Source organism: Protopterus annectens, chromosome 13.part0, assembly GCF_019279795.1.
Source record: "Protopterus annectens isolate FY-2018-M chromosome 13.part0, PAN1.0, whole genome shotgun sequence".
NCBI classification, from domain to species: Eukaryota; Metazoa; Chordata; order Ceratodontiformes; family Protopteridae; genus Protopterus; species Protopterus annectens.
This window is the reverse complement of record NC_056747.1, coordinates 1,256,437,632-1,256,457,849: the sequence shown is the minus strand read 5'-3', so window position 1 is coordinate 1,256,457,849 and position 20,218 is coordinate 1,256,437,632. Positions and strand designations below refer to the sequence as shown.

At 43.5% G+C, this 20,218-nt stretch overlaps 1 protein-coding gene across 1 annotated transcript in view; it reads right to left on the bottom strand.

Moving 5' to 3' along the window:
• KPNB1 (karyopherin subunit beta 1) overlaps positions 1-20,218 on the bottom strand; it is a 2,271,876-nt gene that overhangs the window by 1,986,571 nt on the left and 265,087 nt on the right. The window contains exon 5 of the mRNA XM_044055271.1: positions 1,777-1,929. Within this exon, the coding sequence (XP_043911206.1) occupies positions 1,777-1,929 (153 nt within the window). The remainder of the gene's footprint in view (positions 1-1,776; positions 1,930-20,218) is intronic.

Here is a 20,218-nt window from a genome sequence, read left to right as displayed (position 1 = left end):
ATGCGAGAGTCTGGTAGTTTATGACCCTGAAATGACTGGGTGGCCGGAGTGTAGATTATTCCCTAGCTGTTCCACTGTCTTGCTGTCCTTGTCAGCTAGAATGGTAGTAGTTGGGAGCAGTTTGCATGCCTTATCAGTGGAGATGGTGGGTCAGCTGGAGGGCACTTTAGTAGCAGTGTTTCAGGGACCTTGTACAGTGTCTGCTGTGTGGGCTTTGAGGTTGGGAGTCAGTTGATGGATGCAAAGGAAAAGTCATACAGAAGGCCGGCAAAATAAGAGGGATAGCAGAAGGACAGGGAGAGTCCATCCATATAAAGTCATAAAACCTCTTCTGCACTTCTGTCAGTGGATTCCCAGTTTTTTCGTTTTGATAATTTCCCAAAGTTAAATCCACCACTGGGAAGGTCAGGCTCAATGCAGCCTTCCTCTGGTGATCCATACCCCAGTGGTGAGATCTGTGAGTAGAAGAGGGAATCTTGAGGCAGAGTTCCTCTTCCACTTTCAGTAACTGAACCTTGAGGTCTAGGGCTTAGGAAGGGGGAGGAGCAATGCTAGGGCCTCCTGTAGGACCAAAGGTATTAAATAGGCTTTGAATGAAGGCTTGCCAATCGGCCACACTTTCAGTTGGAGAAAAGTTGTCTTTCTTTAGAGGCCTAGCTGGCTTCCAACTAGGCCTTGAGTAAGACGCAAGGATGGTGTTGGCGGACCAGGACCGGCCCACAGTGTACTGCCCCCCCCCCCCCAAGTCTAAGGCAGATGCTGGTAAAACCTTTATCAACATGCTGCCTGCTTAAGATTGTGCAGCCTCATAGGTACCCGCTTTATCCTGACTGGAAGCAGAGTCCTCATCCAGGCCAAAGTCAGCCACAGGAAGTAGAGGACAGCAGAACTAGGCTGAAAGATCTTTGCCTCAAGTGGTTCAGGGCATTAGACACTACTTCTATTCCCAACGCAATTTGTTTTAACTGCTGGTTCAACGCAATTTGTTTTAACTGCTGGTTCTCTAGATAAAAGGTTTAGAGCATGCAAACTGCGATGCAAGGTCTTGGGTATGAACTCCTGACAAATACGAAAGTTCTTATGGTAGTGTTCCTTACTCAAACAGGAAAGGTACTGGTCGTGGAGTCTGTGGGGAATCTGCCAGACACTTGCCCTTTCCAGATGACATGAACAGACTACATTTATAAAACAGGACTGAAAGGATCCCCAATGGGGTCCTTATCTGAATTTTCAGAAGACATCCACGAGTAGCAGGAGTGCCTGGTGTACAACTGGTAGCTGAAAAGTTGAGGGCTGCTGTGCAGATGTCACAGCCCACATTTCTGCAGTCAGACACCTAGAGACTGAAAATCTTTGGAATCCTGGCCAGACGAACTACAAGGGTAAACTCACATGTATAATACTGCAACAGTGGAATAAGACATCAAGTACTGTATCCCTGTATAGCAATGCATTCATTAGTATAATGCAGAATCCAGAACGTCAGTAAAGCTTAATTTGTGCACAAGTAGAAATCCTCCTAGTTTTTAACCCGCAACAGAATCATAATGCATGAAGACAACCTACAGTTAAGCTGCACACTGATTTCAAACCAGAGATTCACACCTTTACTCCTTCAATCCACTAACTAGAGTTATTCAACTTGCTACTTTGAAGAGCATCCAGCTTTCCAATTTTACTGCACAGGTTTAAGTCTCCATTTTCCTTTAGAATAACAATGTCGAAGTGCATCAATTATCAAGGCCAGGAAAACACCAAAAAATTATATAAACTTACCTCTTTGTCAAAGTTCGCTTTGGTGAATTCCAAAGAGTTCAAGAGAGCATTTGTAGCTGCTAACTTCACACTATTGCTAGGTTCTTCTTTCCTCATTCCCTGTATGATTGCTGTCAAGATCTCATTGGACTTGTCCTGCAACTGTTCTGGGTCCTGTGTACAAAATACATGTCAAATGCAGTACACAGCCAGTCAATGCAAAACATTTCACTGTACCAAACTTATCAAAAGTGCTCCAAACTTTCCCAATAAATGATCGCAGGCAAAGGGATGAACAGTTACATTTCACAAAGTGAAAGCACAAATTTTCCCAATATATTACCATATGTGTAACAGATGAGTTTCTGCATTTCTGTACAACTCCATTCAAACCAAGTGTGAAAAATACCTTATCCTAGCCCTTAGTCTCCAACACAATATGAAAACAGCTGCTGAAGATGCAGGTGTAGAAATGTGCAAATGAGTGAGAAAACCATGAAGCTGGATGGCTGTGGCTTTAACTTTACTAGATTGTAGCTTCTAGGGTAAGGTTACATTCCGCTTTTCAATAGGGTTACCTAGATAGTATCCACTACAAATGGGTCAGAAACCTGGGTGCACTAGTCGCTAAAGTCAACATGTGAAATAAAAATTACTTCCAAACCCCAAATATCTACAGGAAAAACAAGATTCCTTACTGTAAGATTTAGCTGGAACAGACCAAATGTTCAACGAGATGAAAATGAGAACAAGGGCAAAACCCTGGCACCTTCTTGCAGAGTTTTGTGGCTGACTTCGCCAACCCATAATTCCCTCCTTCCTAATTTACCTCAGGAGTTTGGCTGTCTCAAACCCACAGAAATCAAAATCAGCTTAAATACATCAGTATAGGTGATGTAACCAAAAGCAGAGAGGGTCTTGGTAGAGGCCACAGTGCTAGTTTATAAGTGGCAATTTGGAAGGGGGGAGGAGTGGGATATGGAGCCAGACGAAACCACACGTCAGTTTTCATACAGAGTTTCCTTTTTCAGATTCAATGTTTGGGGCAGACTACCAATTTCAAAGACCTGAATAGCATCGGGTACATTCCTGAGAAAGCAAGCGAATATCCAGCCAGTAAGCTGGTACAAAAACAATAGCAAAGTCCAAATAGTAAATGTTGTATCAAACCAAACAGGTACGTAAAACACTCAAGTTTAATGAATGCCAAGTACAAAGTACTTCCACAGAGAAGTCTTTCACCAAACAGTTCAGCTGAATTCTGAAAACCTTTTATACAGAACCACATGACAATGTAATTAGTAAAATTAAATTAAAACTTTAAAGCATTAAAAACCACCATCTAACACTTGTGTAAACAGTTATGTTCTGGTTTCAAAGAAAAAACTTGAGACCAGACTTCTGATGTGCTTTAAAATCAGAAAATCCACTTATTTTCATCTTGATGTTTCTAATGTTGCCTCCTAATTGGGACTTAATACTTGTAACACACTTGAAAGTGTCATTAGCAGATGTTTTAAAGAGTTGGTCAAGACCTTCATTTTTAATTTCTGTAAGATGGCTACAAATGTTTAAAAGTCTGGTTGGTCTTGCCAATATAAAATGACTGTTCACAACATGCCATGTATACTAAATGAGTGCTGCAATTTCCATATGCATTAATTCCAAATACATGCCTTATTGGGTCCAGTTTCAGTATAAATTTGCAGTTAATACTTTGGTTGCATCTATAGGTGCCTCTAGCTCTAGGGCTTAATATATTTATAAGCTGGTTCTTCATAGCTTGCCTTTTTTTTTTTTTTTTTTTTTTTTTTTTTTAAGTAGAGCATCTTCGGTAACTAAATGGTTTGAGAGTTAACCAATAACTCTGGTATAAAAGATAGTAAGGACCAATGCTTATTAATGCTTTTAATTGTTGTGGTATTCTGATCAAAATTAAGGATATAGACATCCACTAGAATGAGTTTGTTCCTTAATTCGTTTACCTTGTTTTTGCTTATTTCCAGTGGAAGAGACTTGATATATATTATCCTTACGAGTTAGAATATCCTATTTATCACAGGCTCTATATGTTATAGCCTCTATTTTTAAAATCTTGAGCAATGTCATTTAAGTGTTCAATCAATATAGTGGACTGTGTATTAAGTCTGCTTGGTCATGCCATTTGGTTATTAAATGTGTTAGCTCATCTATAATGCAGTTTCCTTAAATCTTAAAAAAAGTACTGTGCAAATAAACTTGCATCATTGTGTTCCTTCTCAGAAGAAAAATGTCAACAAAACGTTTAGTGAATGTTCTATCCTTAATTTTGATCAGAATAGCACAGCCATTAAAAACATTAAGCAATGGTCCTTACCATCTTTTGTACCAGAGAGCTCAAATCTACTTCAAAAAGTTACGCTATGAAGAACCAGCCTATAAATATATTAAAGCTAAAGAAACCTATAGATGCAACATATATTTATTGCAAATTTACTGAAAAACTGTGGACCCAATAACATCACATTTGAAATTAATGCAGATGGAAATTGAGGCACTCATTAGAATACATGGCATGTGAACAGTGAGAGCCATTTTATATCTGCAAGACCAGACTTTCATATTGGTAACCATCTTTCAGAAATTAAAAGGAAGGTATTTACCAACTTTATACAAACTTATCTACTAACACTTTCAAAATTTTTTTATACTTAAATGTGAAAGTCCCTATTAGAGAAGGTGACATGGATTTTGTACTTTAAAGCACATCAGAAACCTGATCTCAATGAAGTTTTTCAATGAAACCAGAACTTTTACGCAAGTTAGATGAAGGTGTTTTTTAATGCTTTGTTTTACTATCATGTGATTCTGTATACGTTTTCAGAATTCAATTGAATTGTTTTTGCCTGATGAAACAGACTTCTCTGTGAAAGTACTTTGCATTTGCATTCATTAAACTTTGCTGTTTAATGACTTGTTTGGTACTTCTACTATTTGGCCATTCCTGAGAATGGTGGAACCAAAAGTTTGTAATAAAAATATGAACTGACCACCATGTCACTGATGCACAAATGTCAACTGGAACATCTAGGGTATTCACATGTTCATCTTCATTGCAGAAACTGGGGAAAAGCATCTCAAATGGACCGATTTACTTCAGATGTCACTCTTGGAAGAATTTAGTCGCTGTGGAAAAACATGGTTCAGTTTGCAACTGCAACAAAAATGGTTTTCCAAGAGATGGTCTAGATCCACTGATTAAAAGTTTGAGTTAGACTGAAGCAAGACTACACATCCTATGGGGAACTGGGCCCCTTATCGGTCTTTTAAGGCCCTTTGAGCAAAGCTTTATAAAAGCAATGGAAGTCTCACTATGCCTCATCTGAAACTTCGATACAGCAGGCATTTGCACCCAATAGCAGAAAATTGAATCATTCGTGAAACGGTTCTGAAAAAAATCAGAAACTACAGAGAAGTGGAAAAGGCTCTAGTTGCTTCAGGGAGGTCCAGATAGAAATTCTCCACAAGTCAAAGATAAAGTGATGTGAACCACCAGAAAGGAAAGGCCAACATCTCTGGCCATTGTTAGAATTTAAGAAAACCTGTAGTTCATTGATCTCGTACAGCCAACGTTTATCTCAAGACGATCCAGCACCCAGGTTAGGTGCATCAAAATGCAGCCAAACGAAAGTACACCCACCATAGCCTGAAAGGAACGAGGATCTTGATCTTGCACCTCATGGCTTACTGAATGAATCTTCAGGAAGGGCATTGGTGGGAAAGAATAAGATTTTTTAGACTATAGCATTCTGTAACTGTCACTGTGGCAGAAAGGTGACGTAACTGCACCTCTTTAGGAAAGAGGCAAAACAGCTGCAGCAAAGCTGGTCCCATCAGATTAAAATTTACCACTGTTTGGTTGAGGCCACACTGAAATACAATCTACCTGCTCAGTTTCTCTGCTAGTAGAGTCGCCATTCCTGGTATGCTAATTACTACTAGAAAGCAATGGGAAGATATCACCCTTTGCCATGCTCTCAACCTCCTGCTGAAGGGGATGTGTTCCTCCTGGTATGCGAATTACTATTAGAAAGCAATGGGAAGGTATCACCCTTTGCCATGCTCTCAACATCCTGCTGAAGGGGATGTGTTCCTCCTAGTTTGCTGATGTACCAAACCATGAACAATCCCAGTCTGGATGGAGATCATACCTTTGCGTAGGTAGCCCAGGAAAAAACTAAAATGCTAACAGGACCAGGTTCTGATAGAAAGGTTAGGCTCTACAGGTAAACCTTAAAGTGAACTGTCTTCCCATCACAATGCCGCCCCATCTCCACCTAAGGGAAGCACCTGTGGTGACTGTGGCCTGAGAAATTTGACAAATGCCTCCCACCACTTTAAATTCTCAAATTTGACAATTTTGTTAAGGGAAGAAACTACTGGATTGAGTGTACAACACTCATTTTGTGCCTGCCAATGGAACCAAGGTGACTGAAATCTAACCCAGACTTGGAATAAACACTGCTTGTGGGAAGGGATGCTGGATTCCCTGCAGTTAGCTTTAATGACCAAACTCGCTGCTGGGAGTTTGGCAATATGAACAGCTGTCGATAGGACATCCTATAAATTCTGCTGTGGAAAGTAGCTAGTTGCAATTCACTGATCACATCTGCCATGTTGCATAGGAGTTTCACCTTTGAAAGTGGTGGTTAGGAGCTTATCTACACCCCTTGCAGAGTTGAGCTGTTACCACTGCTATTTAACACCCAAGGGGGTTGTTGACCGTGGCAATGCTCTGAGCCAAAATTGACTTGTCCAGCCAGAAACCATCTGGCTAGTCTCCAAATCTTTAACATAGTACACATCCTGAAGATCTATGGAGCACATCCAATCGTCCTTCCTCTGAGAAAATATGGACTTAGACCATCTGAGGAAAATGTCAAATTGAAGTCCAGTTTTCAGAATTAAGAACCTAGAACAAACCGAGCTTAACTGGTCTGGAGGGACCTGCTGAATTACTTTAAGCAACTTAGAAACTTCTGTTGCTACAGATTTCCCCCAATGGCTCGTGTGTGGCAAATGGGTATACCCTTCAGGGGCACCAACAGGTTTCAGAGAGAACCACAGAAAACTACAGTTGTGTACACTTAACATAAATGTAGATGTTAGTGTATTCACTGTTGCAGTCATCTCATCACACTTTGGTATTCAGGCTGACTGAGAGCTACCTCAAGGCAGATAACCAAGTCCTGGAATTTCTGCATCGGATGCAGTCACTTATGACAACAGGTAGTCAGGGATATAAAACATGCAGCAACACCATTAAATCAGTTTCTTGCCCCAGATGTCAGGAGCCCCCAAGAGAGGAAGCAATGATATGGTGTGGAAGACCTCCAGTAAAAAGTAAACATTGCCATAAAATATGGCCAAAAGATAGGTAGAAAGTACAGAAAAGTCACGGAGCTGGAGGGAGGGTAAAACAGGACTACAACAGTGAATACATATACTAACATCTACATTTATGGCAAGTGTACACAACTGTACTAGGTTTTGTGTTTTGCTGTTGCAGAAATCACATGGGTAGATTCCCAAAGCTGAGGAATGGAGGCAGTCCAGTATTACGGATGGCTAGCAAGCCTTGTAAGACTGCTGTAGCAAATCCAGCTCTGGATTTAGAAAAAACAGGCAAGTAATGCTTGGTGAAAGTGTGTACAGAACTCAAAGTTGCAGCTTCCAGGATATCCCTGGTAGCGTCTCCCCTGAGAAATGCTGTAGAGGTTGAGGTAGCCCTTGTGGAATGGGTTCTGATCCAGTCAGGTAGGTTTTCCATGGTGTTTGTAGCAGAAATGGATGCAGTGTGCTATCCATCTGTTGATAGTTTGCTTTGAAATGGCCTTGCCCTCTCTGCCCCTGTAGCAAAGCTGACCAGCAGTTCAGATTTTCTGCAAGGTTTAGACCTGTCAAGGTAGGACCTGATCTGCATGTGCACATCCGAGTGCAGGATCCTTTCCCCTTTATTCTGAGAATTAGGGAATAAACTTAGTAAGTGGATGGATTGGATTAAAGCCACACTAGCTACCACCTTGGGCATAAATGGCTTAGTCTTGAGGGAAACTCTGTCCGTACAGAAGATGAAGGGTTCCACAGCCATAAGGGCCTGCAACTCAAGACTTTTCTTGCTGATGTGAAGGCTAGAATTAAGGCAGTTTTCCAAGAGGAATTTTAACTGCTGTAGCAGCAGGCTCAAAAGGGGGAAACATGAGCTTAGAGTACAAAGAAGGTCCCAGGCTGGAGTGGAAGCTCTCCTCAGGGGGGGGGGGGGGGGGGGTCTTAAATTTCTGAAGGTGAAGGACAAGTCCTTGTAAACATTTTCCATACGGTGGTGGCTTACCACTCCCTGTTTGAGGTGGGAGCACACCCTTTAGACCTGTTCATACCCTGAAACTGTAGTCTTGGTGGTCTGGGTTGGACTGAAGGTCTGGGAGGGACTAGAAAGGACCAGGTTTTTGAAGGCCAATGCCTACTGAATCCAGGTGGCTGTACCTGTAGGCAATCTTAAGTTTGCCTAGATTTAGCTTTTTCCTCCATCCTTTTAACTACTTCTGCTTTAGTGCCAAAATAATTTTGCTTTGACATGCTCTGGCAAGATTTGTTCCTTTAGCCAAGCATTCTTCAAAGAACAGACCCAGTGACAGCAACCCTGCAAGTTCCAAGGCATCAAAACCACACTGCAAAGTACGTTTTACAATTTGGTTTGCAGAATGTATTAACTTGTAAATCTTTGTTCTGTTAAGACAATTTTTTGTTTAGTTCCATAACATGTTGCTGGGACTTTAACACGTGAAACTGGCAATTTAAAACCCCGATGGCAAGAGTAGCAGAGGTGTATACCTTCTTCCCCCACCTGTCTAAAGGCCTAGCATACCTGTCTGAAAGGACAGGGTTTTTGGCTGCAGTAGCCTTAATGCTTTTAGGTCCCTGTGAAATTGGTGTCTGGATCCGCAGTAGGATTCTTGGAAATTAGAAAGTCATGATGATTATGTACTCTGTAGTACCTGTCAAGTTTTCTAGGAGCTGGTGGCAAAGCATCAGGGGTAAGACTGGATTCCATGAAGACTTCTACAATTTCCAGAATTTGAGGACAGCTAGAGGCCTGTGCCGAGGCAAGTTTAAAAATTTGAGTCTTTTTGGACTGAGTAGTCCTGGCACTCCCAGCAGAAATGCTCTACGGGTATGCAGGGTTGCACCGAAAGAAACATCCACTGGTGGGGAGGCAGAGTGAATAGAATCCTCTGCATCAGAATCCTCAGGTAGAAAAAAAGGCATCTCCTGGTAATCTGTGGGGTCAGTAATTGGACTACCTGAATAAGAAAAATCAATTTTGTCTTTTACAGGAGGAAGGCTGGCTTCCCCTAATTGAAGTATTAAGATCTTCAGCCATTCTAAGCATTTTTGTGGCATGGGAGCTTCAGAAAGCACTTTGGTCGTCAGTTTCCTAGTTGTAGTGCGAATTCTGGGCCTGAGAAATTCAGTAGTTTGAAATGGCCTGTTCAATACGATCAAAAGGTCTAAATACACCCTCAGAAGCCAGTGCTTGCACAGTGGCTCTGGACCCATCCAAGGTGGCGCCATCTGTAGGTTCCACAGTCCTAGCATCTCACAGCATACTGGACTCCTGTGTCTCAGTAGAGGCCTGCAAACCTGTAGAGGCGGGTATCAGGTGCTGCGAAAGTGCCTCACTGAGTACAGAGTGGCGACTAGCTTAACAGAAGGGTTGTCGGCAGTTTTGGACCTATACAGTCTATCTCTACGTTTAAGATTAGTCAGATAGCTTATCGAAGCCATTTTGGAATATGGAAAACGAGCAAAAGAATTTAACAAAGATAGCCCGAATAGTTTGGGTGTTAAAAGGGCACAACTGAGCGAGGAATGTCTTGGTCTGGGCCTAAACAGGTGACTCGGTAAGAATGAAAATTTGAGGTATTTGCTTTCCACAGGCAAGACGATTTTTTTCTGACATCGGTTAGAGCAAGAAAAAAGGATACCCAATGGGGTACGTAGCTTTAGACAGCTTCAGGCCTGAAACTATTGAACATTACAGGTAGTGGCCAACTGGCACTTGCAAACTGCTTTGGGCTCCGCTCTGCAAGAAAAGCAGATGTAATGGCATTGGCTGCATGTTTTACACCCCTGACATCATGGAAGTGACTGCATCTGAGCAGAAATCCAAAGACTCTGGTATTTGGGCTGTCTGAGGGCCATCTGCAGGCAGATAATCCTAGTGTGATGACTACAGTGAAACTAGAACATCCCTGATTATGTGGTAAACATGTGGGGAGATTACATTCAACCCACCCCCTGCCTCTAGGGAGGCATCTCCAGTAGTGGCCCGATTTTTGAACCACATCACCCCTTTGGTTCCCAGAATAGTACCCCAGAGGGGTGGAGAAAAGTACAGTTTTGTACCTACCATAAATGTAGATGTCCGAGAGGTATGCATCTGCAGTCCTAACAAATGGGTTGTCCTGGCCTCAGGCAGCCCTTCGGTCGGCCGGATTCCAAAGTCTGGGTCTGGCCTCGGCTGATGTCGCACCTCACCCGACGTCATAGCTGCAGTTCAGTGGGTATAAAGGCATCAGCCGACGCCATTTTCCTCAGTGTTTCTTGCCCCAGATGCCAGGTGCCCTCTAGGAAGGCTAAATTTGGATAAATGCAAATGTTTCCAAACAAGAGAGCAAATAGAAATAAACATGTATATACATATATACAAACAAATACATCATAATAGATTCCCCCAGCTAGCTACAAGATGGGCAAATACCCTAGGAGCACCACAGAGGGGAAGGAGGGTGGGTAATCCTGACTGCATATGCATACCTCTCGGACATCTACATTTATGGTAGGTACAAAACTGTACTATGTCCTTCAAGGATGCATCTGCAGTCCTAACAAATGGGTAGAATACCATAGCCAAACTGGGGGAGGAGGCACTAAGGCGGCACTAATAGTTTATGGTGTAGTTAAGATCCCTTGCAAAACAGCAGTGGCAAAACCTGCTCGGGATCTGGAGTATAAAGGAAGATTATAATGCTTGGCAAATGTATGCACGGAGCTCCAAGTAGCAGCCTCTAAAATGTCTTTGGTAGCCACTCCTCGTTAAGAAAGCTGTAGTAGTGGCTGTAGCCCTTGTGGAGTGAGGTCTGATGTTTTCTGGAGTTGCCTTTCCATGAAAAGAGTAACAAAATCTAATGCAATTTCCTATCCATTTTGAGATGGTTTTGAAATTGCTTTTCCTTCCATTCCTGTTGCATATGCTACCAGAAGCTGGTCAGTTTTTCTATTATTCTTGGTTCTGTCCAGGTAGTAGCGCAATTGTCTGTGTACTTCCAAGGTATGCAGCAGTCTTTCCCCCCTGTTCTGTGGGTTGGGGAAGAATGTTGGTAGGTGTATTGCTTGGTTTAATGATACCCTGGAGACCACTTTTGGCATAAAGGTAGGATTAGTTCTCATGGACGCTATCCTGATGGAAGATAAGGAAGGGCTGTACTGCCATCAATGCCTGTAATTCAGAAACCCATCTTATTACACAAGCCAGATGTTTCAGAAGAATGTGCTTCGCTTGGATCAGGCAGTCGTCCAAATAAGGGTATATTTGTATCCCTTGAAGTCTGCAGTAGGCAATTACTGATGCCAGGCATTTCATGAATACTCTGGGCGCAGTAGATAAGCCAAAGGGCAATGCAGAGAATTGATAATGGGTTGAACCTGCAAGAAATCTGAGGTATCTTCTGCAATTTTGTCTGATTGGCACATGCAGGTATGCCTCCTTGAGGTCCAATGTTACCAGCCAAGACTCCTTGCCCAGCATGGGAAGAAGTTGCTGTAGAGTGAGCATCTTGAATTTTGGTAAGAGCAGGAATGTGTTTAGGATGGAAAGATCCAAAACAGGTCTCCAATCTTTTCCCTTCCTTGGCACCAGAAATAGCCTGGAATAAAAACCTTGACCTTGTTCGTGTGTAGGTACCTCTTGAATAGCTTTCATGTTTATAAGATCTGAAATTTGCTTTTGTGCCTCTGCCCTTTGTGTGGCAGGTTTGGCATGCCTCATTTTAGGAAGGGTATGAAAATGGAATTTGTAGCCTCTGTTTATAATGTCCAGGATCCATTTGTCCTTTGTGACATGCCAATTGAGAATGGTGCCAGCTTTCCTCCTAAGGGGGCTGCCATTTGAGACCTGGTTGGCATGCAAAGGGGAAGTCATTGGGTTTGCTTTCTGAAAGATTGCGAGTTGTCCTCACCACCTCTATGTAGGAGCTTGCCATTGTCTGCCTCTATACGATCCTTGGGATTGTCCTCTGCCCCTCTGGCGCCTGTATCTGCCTCTTTGGGGTCTGTCTGTGGCAGGAAAGGACCAGTTTTTGGAAGGCCAATTTCAACTAAAACGGGGGGGGGTTGAACCTGCAGAAATTCACAGTTTGCATTGATTTAGCCTTTTCCTCCATTTTCCATAATACTTCCTCAGCATTTGCCCCGAGGGGCATCTAGTATTTTAGCTTTGACATCAGGCAAGGCTTGCTCCTTGAGCCAGGCATGCCTACGTATGACAGCCTGTAACAGCAGCTCTACATGAGAGCTCTAGAGCATCAAAACCACATTTTAAGGTATGTTTACCCACTTGTTCTGCACTATGAATCAAATCCTGCAACTCCTTCAAGTCTGGTTGCTCAGGTTGTGACATTTTACTTTTCAATTGAGATAACAGAAACTGTTGGTATTTTAGCATATGAAACTGACAGTTTAAGGCCCTCATGGATAAGGTAGCAGAGGTATATACTTTTCCCCACCTTTCTAAGGATCTAGAATCTCTCTGAAGGCAATGGATTTTTGGCAATGGAGGCCTTAACTCCCTTGGGCCCCTGAGATGGTTTCTAGGTCAGCAGCATGGCTTTTGTATAGAAATTGGTGCGAGTCAGGAACCCTGTAGTACATGTCAAGCTTAACTGGAGCTGGAGGTAGAGAGCCCGGGTTAAGGCAGGCCTCGAGTAAACATCTAGGATGTCCAAGACAGGAAGTATAGCCAGAGACCTGTGCTGGGGTAACAAAATTCCCTGAGCCTTTTCTTGGAATCTGAATAATCCTGGCCTTCCCAGTGGAAGTGTTCCCTTAAGGTATGCAAAGTTTCCCCAAATGAGTAATCCTCAGGGGGGATACAGAAGGAATAGACTCCTCTGCATCAGAGTCTTCAAAAGGGGAGTAAGACTGTTCCTGATCAGTGTTCTGAAATAATGGAGCCCTGATCAGAGGGGTAATCTTCATCCACTCTGGGCCTTTTGTCCGGAGATGGCTGAGAACCTCTGATTAGAGTAATTAAATCCTCAGCCATTTTAAGCATCTGTTTCTTAGGCATGGGGCCTGGAGATGGGCCCTGTGTAGCTGGTCTCTTAGGGTGCATGGTTGCTTTAGACTTGGCGAAAGTCTTGGAGAAAGAGTAAGGTCTGAGGACACCTTGAGTGGAGGTGGACCTGTCCACATTCTGTTTCAACGCCAAGAGTGGCTTCGGTATCTGTTGTCGGGGTGTGGGCAGAGGAGCCTGCGACCTCGGGTACAGGAGACATCACCAAAGATGTGTAGTCTGTAATCAGGGGCTACGTAGGCGCCTCGCTGAGAACCGGACCACGTAGTCGGCTTTGGCGTGGTGTCGGTAGAGGCCGTGGACCTAGAGTGTCGGTCCTGGTCTTTGCGTTTAGACAAAACCGGAGTCAGAGTATCCGACGACAGTTAAATGCTTTCCCAAAAAAATGCTGGGTGAACTCCGCCTGACGCTTAGTGCGTTTGTTGAATGTAGCACAAGCGACAGACCGAGACGTCATAGTCTGGGCCTAAACAAGGTATACAGAGGGAATGGAAAACCTTATGCAGTATTTGCTTCCCACAAGAAATACAATTAACTTTGACATCGGTCTGAGGCAAGAAAAGTTTCCCCAACGGGGTACTTAGCTTTTAAGAAGACTACGGTTTCCAACTTTTTCATAATCTCAGGAGCTGGCCGACCGGCACTTGCGAACTGCTTCTGCTTCAGGCACCGCATGGCAAGAAAGACTGAAGAAAATGGCGTCTGCGGGTTCTTTTGTACCCCTGTCGCACTGTCAGGGAAGAAGCGACGACAACCGACACCAGACCTAGACTTTGGAATTCGGCCAACCGAGGACCCGCCTGACGGCAGGAGAACCCATCTGTTATGACTGCAGCTGTATGCACGATGAACATCTGCACTATGTTAGTGTCACTGTTGGTCACATTTGGGTAGATTCTCAAAGCTTAAGATGCGAGGAAGTCAGATAGCATTAGGACCAGCTATAAGCCTCTGCAACACTGCAGTGGGAAAGCCAGCTCTGGATTTAGAAAAAAAGTCAAGTGGTAATGCTTGGTGAATGTATGTACAGAATTCCAGGTAGCAGCTTCTAGTAATGTCCCTGGCAAAGACACCCAAGTCTGTAGAGGTAGATGCAGCCCTGGTTGAATATGGCATGACCTGTGGGGTAGCTTTTCCATGCTACTTACAGCAGAAATGGACGCAATGGCCTATCCACTTAGAAATGGTTTGCTTTGAAATGGCCTTCCCCTCTGCCCCTGCAGCAAATACAACCAGCAGCTGTTCAAATTGAGAGATTTAGTCCGGTCCAAGTAAAATCTAAGTAGTCTGTGCACATACAAGGAGTGCAGTACTCTTTCCCCTTTGTTCTGTGGATTAGAAAAGGTTGGCAAATGAATGGACTGATTAAGGGCCACACTGGATACCACCTTGGCCATGGAGAGATTGGTCCTGAGTGACACCCTGTCTGGATGAATGATGAAAGGCTCAACTGCATGAGGGCCTGTAATTCTGGCCATCACTTCAGCAAGAAGGATGTCTGAAGGAAGGCTGTTTTCCAAGAAAGGAATTTAAACTCTGCATTTGCAGGTGGTTAAAAAGGAGGTAGTGAGCTTTTCCAATACATAGTTAAGGTACCAGGCTGGAGTAGGGGCTCTCCTGGGTGGTCAAGTTTTTGGCCTCTGAGGAAATTCTTCAGCAGTGGATGAGAGAAGATGGGCAGTTGTGTTATGAGCTGAAAGGGCTGAAACATGAATTTTGACAGAGGAAAAAGTACAGTTGTGTACACTTACCATAAATGTAGATGTTAAGAGTTGCACTGTTGCAGTCATTACATTTGGGTTACCCTGCTAGCAGGTTGTCCTCAGTCAGCCTGAATTCCAAAGTCTTGGGTCCTGCGTTGGTTGCTGTCGCCTCTTCCCTGATGTCATGTCATCAAGGGTATAAAAGATGCAGCAGATGCCATTTTATTCAGTTTTTCTTGCCCCAGATGTCAGGTGCCCCCAAATGGGTAGGCTAAAATTTATGTAAATAAAGCATACATGTACCAAAATAAGCTTTACCTTAATCTATAAGCAAATAGACCACCCAGGTTGTATAGATTAGAGAAGCAAAAATGAGTTCCAGCAATAAGGGGGATGACAGGGGGTACCCTGGACTGCAGTGAAAACCCTAACATCTACATTTATGCCAAGTGTACACAACTGCACTATGTTCTTGTTTCACTGTTTGCAGTCATGACATTTGGGTCGAGTCCCAAAGCTATGGTTGGGGGGCTGGAGCTAAACAGCATTAGGGGCAGCTATGAGGCCCTGCAGAACTGCAGGGGCAAAGCCTGCCCTGGATTTAGAGTAGAAGCAGACTAATGTTTTGTAAAGGTATGCACTGAACTCAAAGCAGCAGCCTCTAAAATGTCTTTGGTTGGTACCCCCGAGAGGCTGCAGTAGTGGCTGCAGCTCTAGTTGAATGTGGCCTAATGCCCTTAAGAACTGGTTTGCCATGCTGTGAGTAGCAGAATCAAAAGCAATGACCTATCCATTTTGAAATAGTCTGCTTGGAGATGGCCTTTCCTTGTGATGCTGTGGCATATGCCACTAGTAATTGTTCTGTCTTTCTGAAAACTTTAGTTTTGTCCAAGTAGAAACCAAGTTGTCTGTACATCCAAAGAATGCAGAATTTTCTCCCCCTTGTTCTGTGGATTTGGATAAAAAAGTTGGCAAATGAACTGTTTTGGTTAAGGGCTACACTGGATACCACCTTAGGCATAAAAGTAGGTTTTGTTCTCAGAGAGACCCTATATGGATAAAAAATAAGGTTCCACAGCCATGAGAGCCTGTAGCTCTGAAACTAGTCTTGCAGAAGTTATTGCTAGGAGCAGAGCTGTTTTCCAAGATAAGTACTTTATATCTGCTGTAGCAGCTGGCTCAAAAGGAGGTAAGGTGAGTTTTCCCAAGACATAGTGGAGATCCCATGCAGGTATTGGCATTCTCCTTGGAGGCCTTAAGTTTTTGGCTCCTCTGAGGTACTGCCTTAAAAGGTAGAGAAAAAAAAAAAGAGTGGTGGCTCTGTATTGTAATGAGCCAAAATGGTAGAGGCATGGATTTTATTTGATGAAAGATAGGCCTTTGTCCAGCATCTCAGTTAAGTACTGCAAAATCTGAGGAATATTTGAAACAGCTGCACTCCACTGCTTAGGTCTGTAGGATACTTGTGGCTGTGATCTGCCTCTAGGGCATCTGGATCTGCCCCTTTGAGGTCTGAGACTGGAAAGGACCAATTCTTTGTAGGCCAGTGTCTGCTAAATCTAGGTGGCTGTACCTGTAAAAAAAATCCTTGACCGTTTGCATAGTTTTAGCTTTGTCCTCCATTTTAACACCTCTTCTGCCTTAACACTAAACAAGGTATCATGTAAAGGAGCATCTAATAATTTTGTTTTAACATGGTCAGGCAGTGTTTGTTCCTTTAACAAAGCACGCCTCCTAATGACAACCTGTAACAGCAGCCCTGCAGGAGGCCTCCAGAGAATCACTCACATTGCAAAGTATGCTTTCCAACTTGTTCAGCTGCATGCAATAAATCCTGCATCTTAGTTTTCTGCACAATCAGAATTTGCAATAATTTTCTGTTTAAGCAGTGTTATGATATATTGCTGATATTTGAGCTTATGAAACTGGCAATTTAAGGCCCTTATAGCCAAAGTAGCAGATGTGCAAATCTTTTTCAACCCATCTATCCAGTGCCCTAGAATCCCTGTCAGAGGGGGTAGGGTTTTTTGCAGTAGAAGCCTTGACCCCTTTTGGACCCTGAGAAATGGTATCTGGGTCTGCAGTAGGGTTTTTGAAAAGGAATTTGAGAGAGTCAGGGACCCTGTAGTATCCGTCCGGCTTAACAGGAGCTGGAGGTAGAGTCAAGGGTCAAACTAGACTCAGAACACATCGACAATGTATAACAGGTGGAATAGCTAGAGGCCTGAGTTGTGGTAATAAAAGGGGGCCTTCTTAGATTCTGAAAAATCTTGGCTCTCCAGTGGAAGTGCTCCCTTATAGTATGCAAGGTTTCCCCAAAAGAGTAGTCCTCAGGGAGAAGCTGAAGGAACTGACTTCAGCATCAGAATCTTCATAGGTGGGAAGAGAATATTCCTGATCAGAAGAGGAATCAGAAAAAATGGAAACCTGATCTGAAGATTGTCTGTCTCTTGCATAGGCCTCAGGAGGGGGATGGGAATCCCTGATCAAGGTATTAAGTCTTCGGCCATTTTGAGCATCTGTTTTTTGGGCATGGAGGCCTGCCCTTGTGTCTGGTGAACTTGTTTCTTTGCCTTTACAGGTGTTTTAGTCTTTGAAGTCGGTTTAATATACAATTGTTTAGGTCTGAACACACCCTCAGAAGCAGATGCCTGCTCAGCGGCTCCAGACCCATCTGACGGAATAACCTCAGGGGCTCCAATACCTTGAGTTTCTGGCGGCCTGGCCAACTCCACGTGGGAGTCTGTAGCAGGCTGCGACTCTAAAGTAGCAGGCGTCAGGGGCTGCGAAAGTGCCTCAATGAGAACCGAACTGGTGACTTGCTTAGAAACGTTGTAGTCTGTTTTGGACCTCGATTGCCTGTCTCTCTGTGTTTTTTTGTGAACTCCAGTAATCGGATGGCTATCTGATGACGTAGTATTAAATCTTCACCCAAAATAGTTTAATGCAAAATTGTACCGACACTTAAGTGTGTTGGTTAAATCACAAAAGGCAACTACCAATGTCTTGGTCAGGGCCTAGGCAAGGATTACAGTAAGAATGAAAGACCTTATGAGGTATTTGCTTCCCACAAGAAATACAATTTTTCCTGACATCGGTCTGGAGCAAGAAAAAACGTTTCCCCAACGGGGTACTTAGCTTTTAATGAAGACTTTGGATCTGAAACTCGCACGAAAATCTCAGGAGTCTGCAGACTGGCACTTGCAAACTGCTTCTGGCAAAGCACGGCAAGAAAGACTGAATAAAATAGCATCTGCTGCATCTTATACCCCTGACGACATGTCAGGGAAGAGGTGACAGCAACTGACAGGACCCAAGACTTTGGAATTCAGGCCGATTGAGGGCAACCTGCCAGCAGGATAACCCAAATGTAATGACTGCAACAGTGAAACACGAAGAATATCGAAAGGCCCTTGTGAAGCATCTGTTAAGTATTGAAGAATCTGAGGTAAACTGGGTGCTGCTGTACCCATCCCCCAAGTTTGGCTCCAGGAACAGATTTTCCATTTTTCATCATAGGATTTTCTAATACTAGGCCTCCTTGCCTCCAGAATGACATCCATCACTTGCTTACTGAGGGATGTTAAAAGATGCGAGGGATATTAAAAGATGCATTAGCCAATCTGCCAGGTTCAGGGTTTGAAGCTGTGGGTGCAGAATCTGGCTCTCCTGCTGGAAAGCAGGGCAGGGGTCTGAGACAGGTACCTTGGTGTCAGCAGTGACACTGCACAAGAGGGCGTACCAGTGTTAACATGTCCAGTCTGGTGCAATGAGCATTGTCCTTGGTTTGTCCTGTTTGCTCTTTAGTACCTTGGAGAGAAGCAGAGGGGAAAGGCATAAACAGATAGGTTTTTCCAGGTGAAGGATATGGCATCCTTTCCAAGCTCGTTTGTGGGAAAGTACAGTTTTGTACCTACCATAAATGTAGATGTTCGAGGATTCCATTGCTGCAGTCCTTACTATTGGGTATAGTCCGCGTCCAGTCGGCCCGAATACCAGAGTATAAGGCTGACGTCGGTCATGTCGCCTTAGACTGACGTCAGTACGTCAGGGTACTAATGCGCATGACCGACGTCATATCCTCAGTCTTTTCTTGCCCCAGATGTCAGAAGACCCTAAAAAGACAAGGCCCAAAATACCTGCACCAAAAACATGTACAATATATACAAGAATATATACAAAAATATAAGCATGTAAACTCACCTACATAACCACCCCTAAACACAGAGGGGAAGGAGGGAGGGTAAATTGGACTGCAGCAATGGAATCCTCGAACATCTACATTTATGGTAGGTACAAAACTGTACTATGTTCTTCGTTTCCATTGCTGCAGTCCTTACTATTGGGTAGAATCCCAAAGCAGAGGTAAGGGAGGCTGGCAAATCATAAAGAAGGAGGAGCTGACAACATGCCTTGCAAAACAGCTGTGGCAAAACCAGCCCTAGACTTAGAGTAGATAGGAAGGTGATAATGCTTAGAGAAAGTATGCACAGAACTCCAAGTAGCTGCTTCCAAAATATCCTTAGTTGCCACCCCCCTTAGAAATGCTGTTGAAGTGGCAGTAGCCCTAGTGGAATGAGGCCTAATCCCAGCAGGAATCTCCTTGCCATGATGGGAATAACAAAATGCAATGCAAAAGCCAATCCACCTAGAAATAGTTTGTTTTGACACAGGCTTGCCCTGTGAATTCAAAGCAAAAGAAACAAACAACTGCTGAGACTGCCTAAAATCCTTAGTCCTGCTTAAATAATAACGCAATTGCCTGTGTACATCTAAAGTGTGCACAATCTTTTCCCCTTTATTTTGAGGGTCTGCATAAAACGTAGGCAAATGAATAGTTTGGTTTAAAGCCACACTAGAAACCACCTTAGGCATAAAGGAAGGATTAGTACGTAATGATACCCTATCCTTATGGAAAATCAAAAAGGGCTCTACTGCCATAAGGGCCTGCAACTCAGACACCCTCCTTGCAGAAGTAATAGCCAACAGAAAAGCAGTCTTCCATGACAAGTATTTCAATTCAGCAGTAGCTGCAGGCTCAAAAGGTTGTAGAGTAAGTTTTTCCAACACATAATTGAGATCCCAGGCAGGAGTAGGAGCTCTACGTGGGGGTCTCATATTCTTTGCCCCTCTAAGAAACTGCTTGAACAAAGGATGTGAAAACAAAGGTGGGTCACAATCATAGTGAGCTGAAATTGCTGCAGCATGAATCTTAATAGAAGAGAAGGACAACCCTTTGTCCAATAACTCGGTAAGATATTGAAGAGCCACACTCAAATTAGGCTCAGAAATCTCCAAATTCTTTGCTGTACTCCAAAATAAAAATCTCTTCCATTTTGCTGCGTACACTCTCCTTGTACTAGGTCGT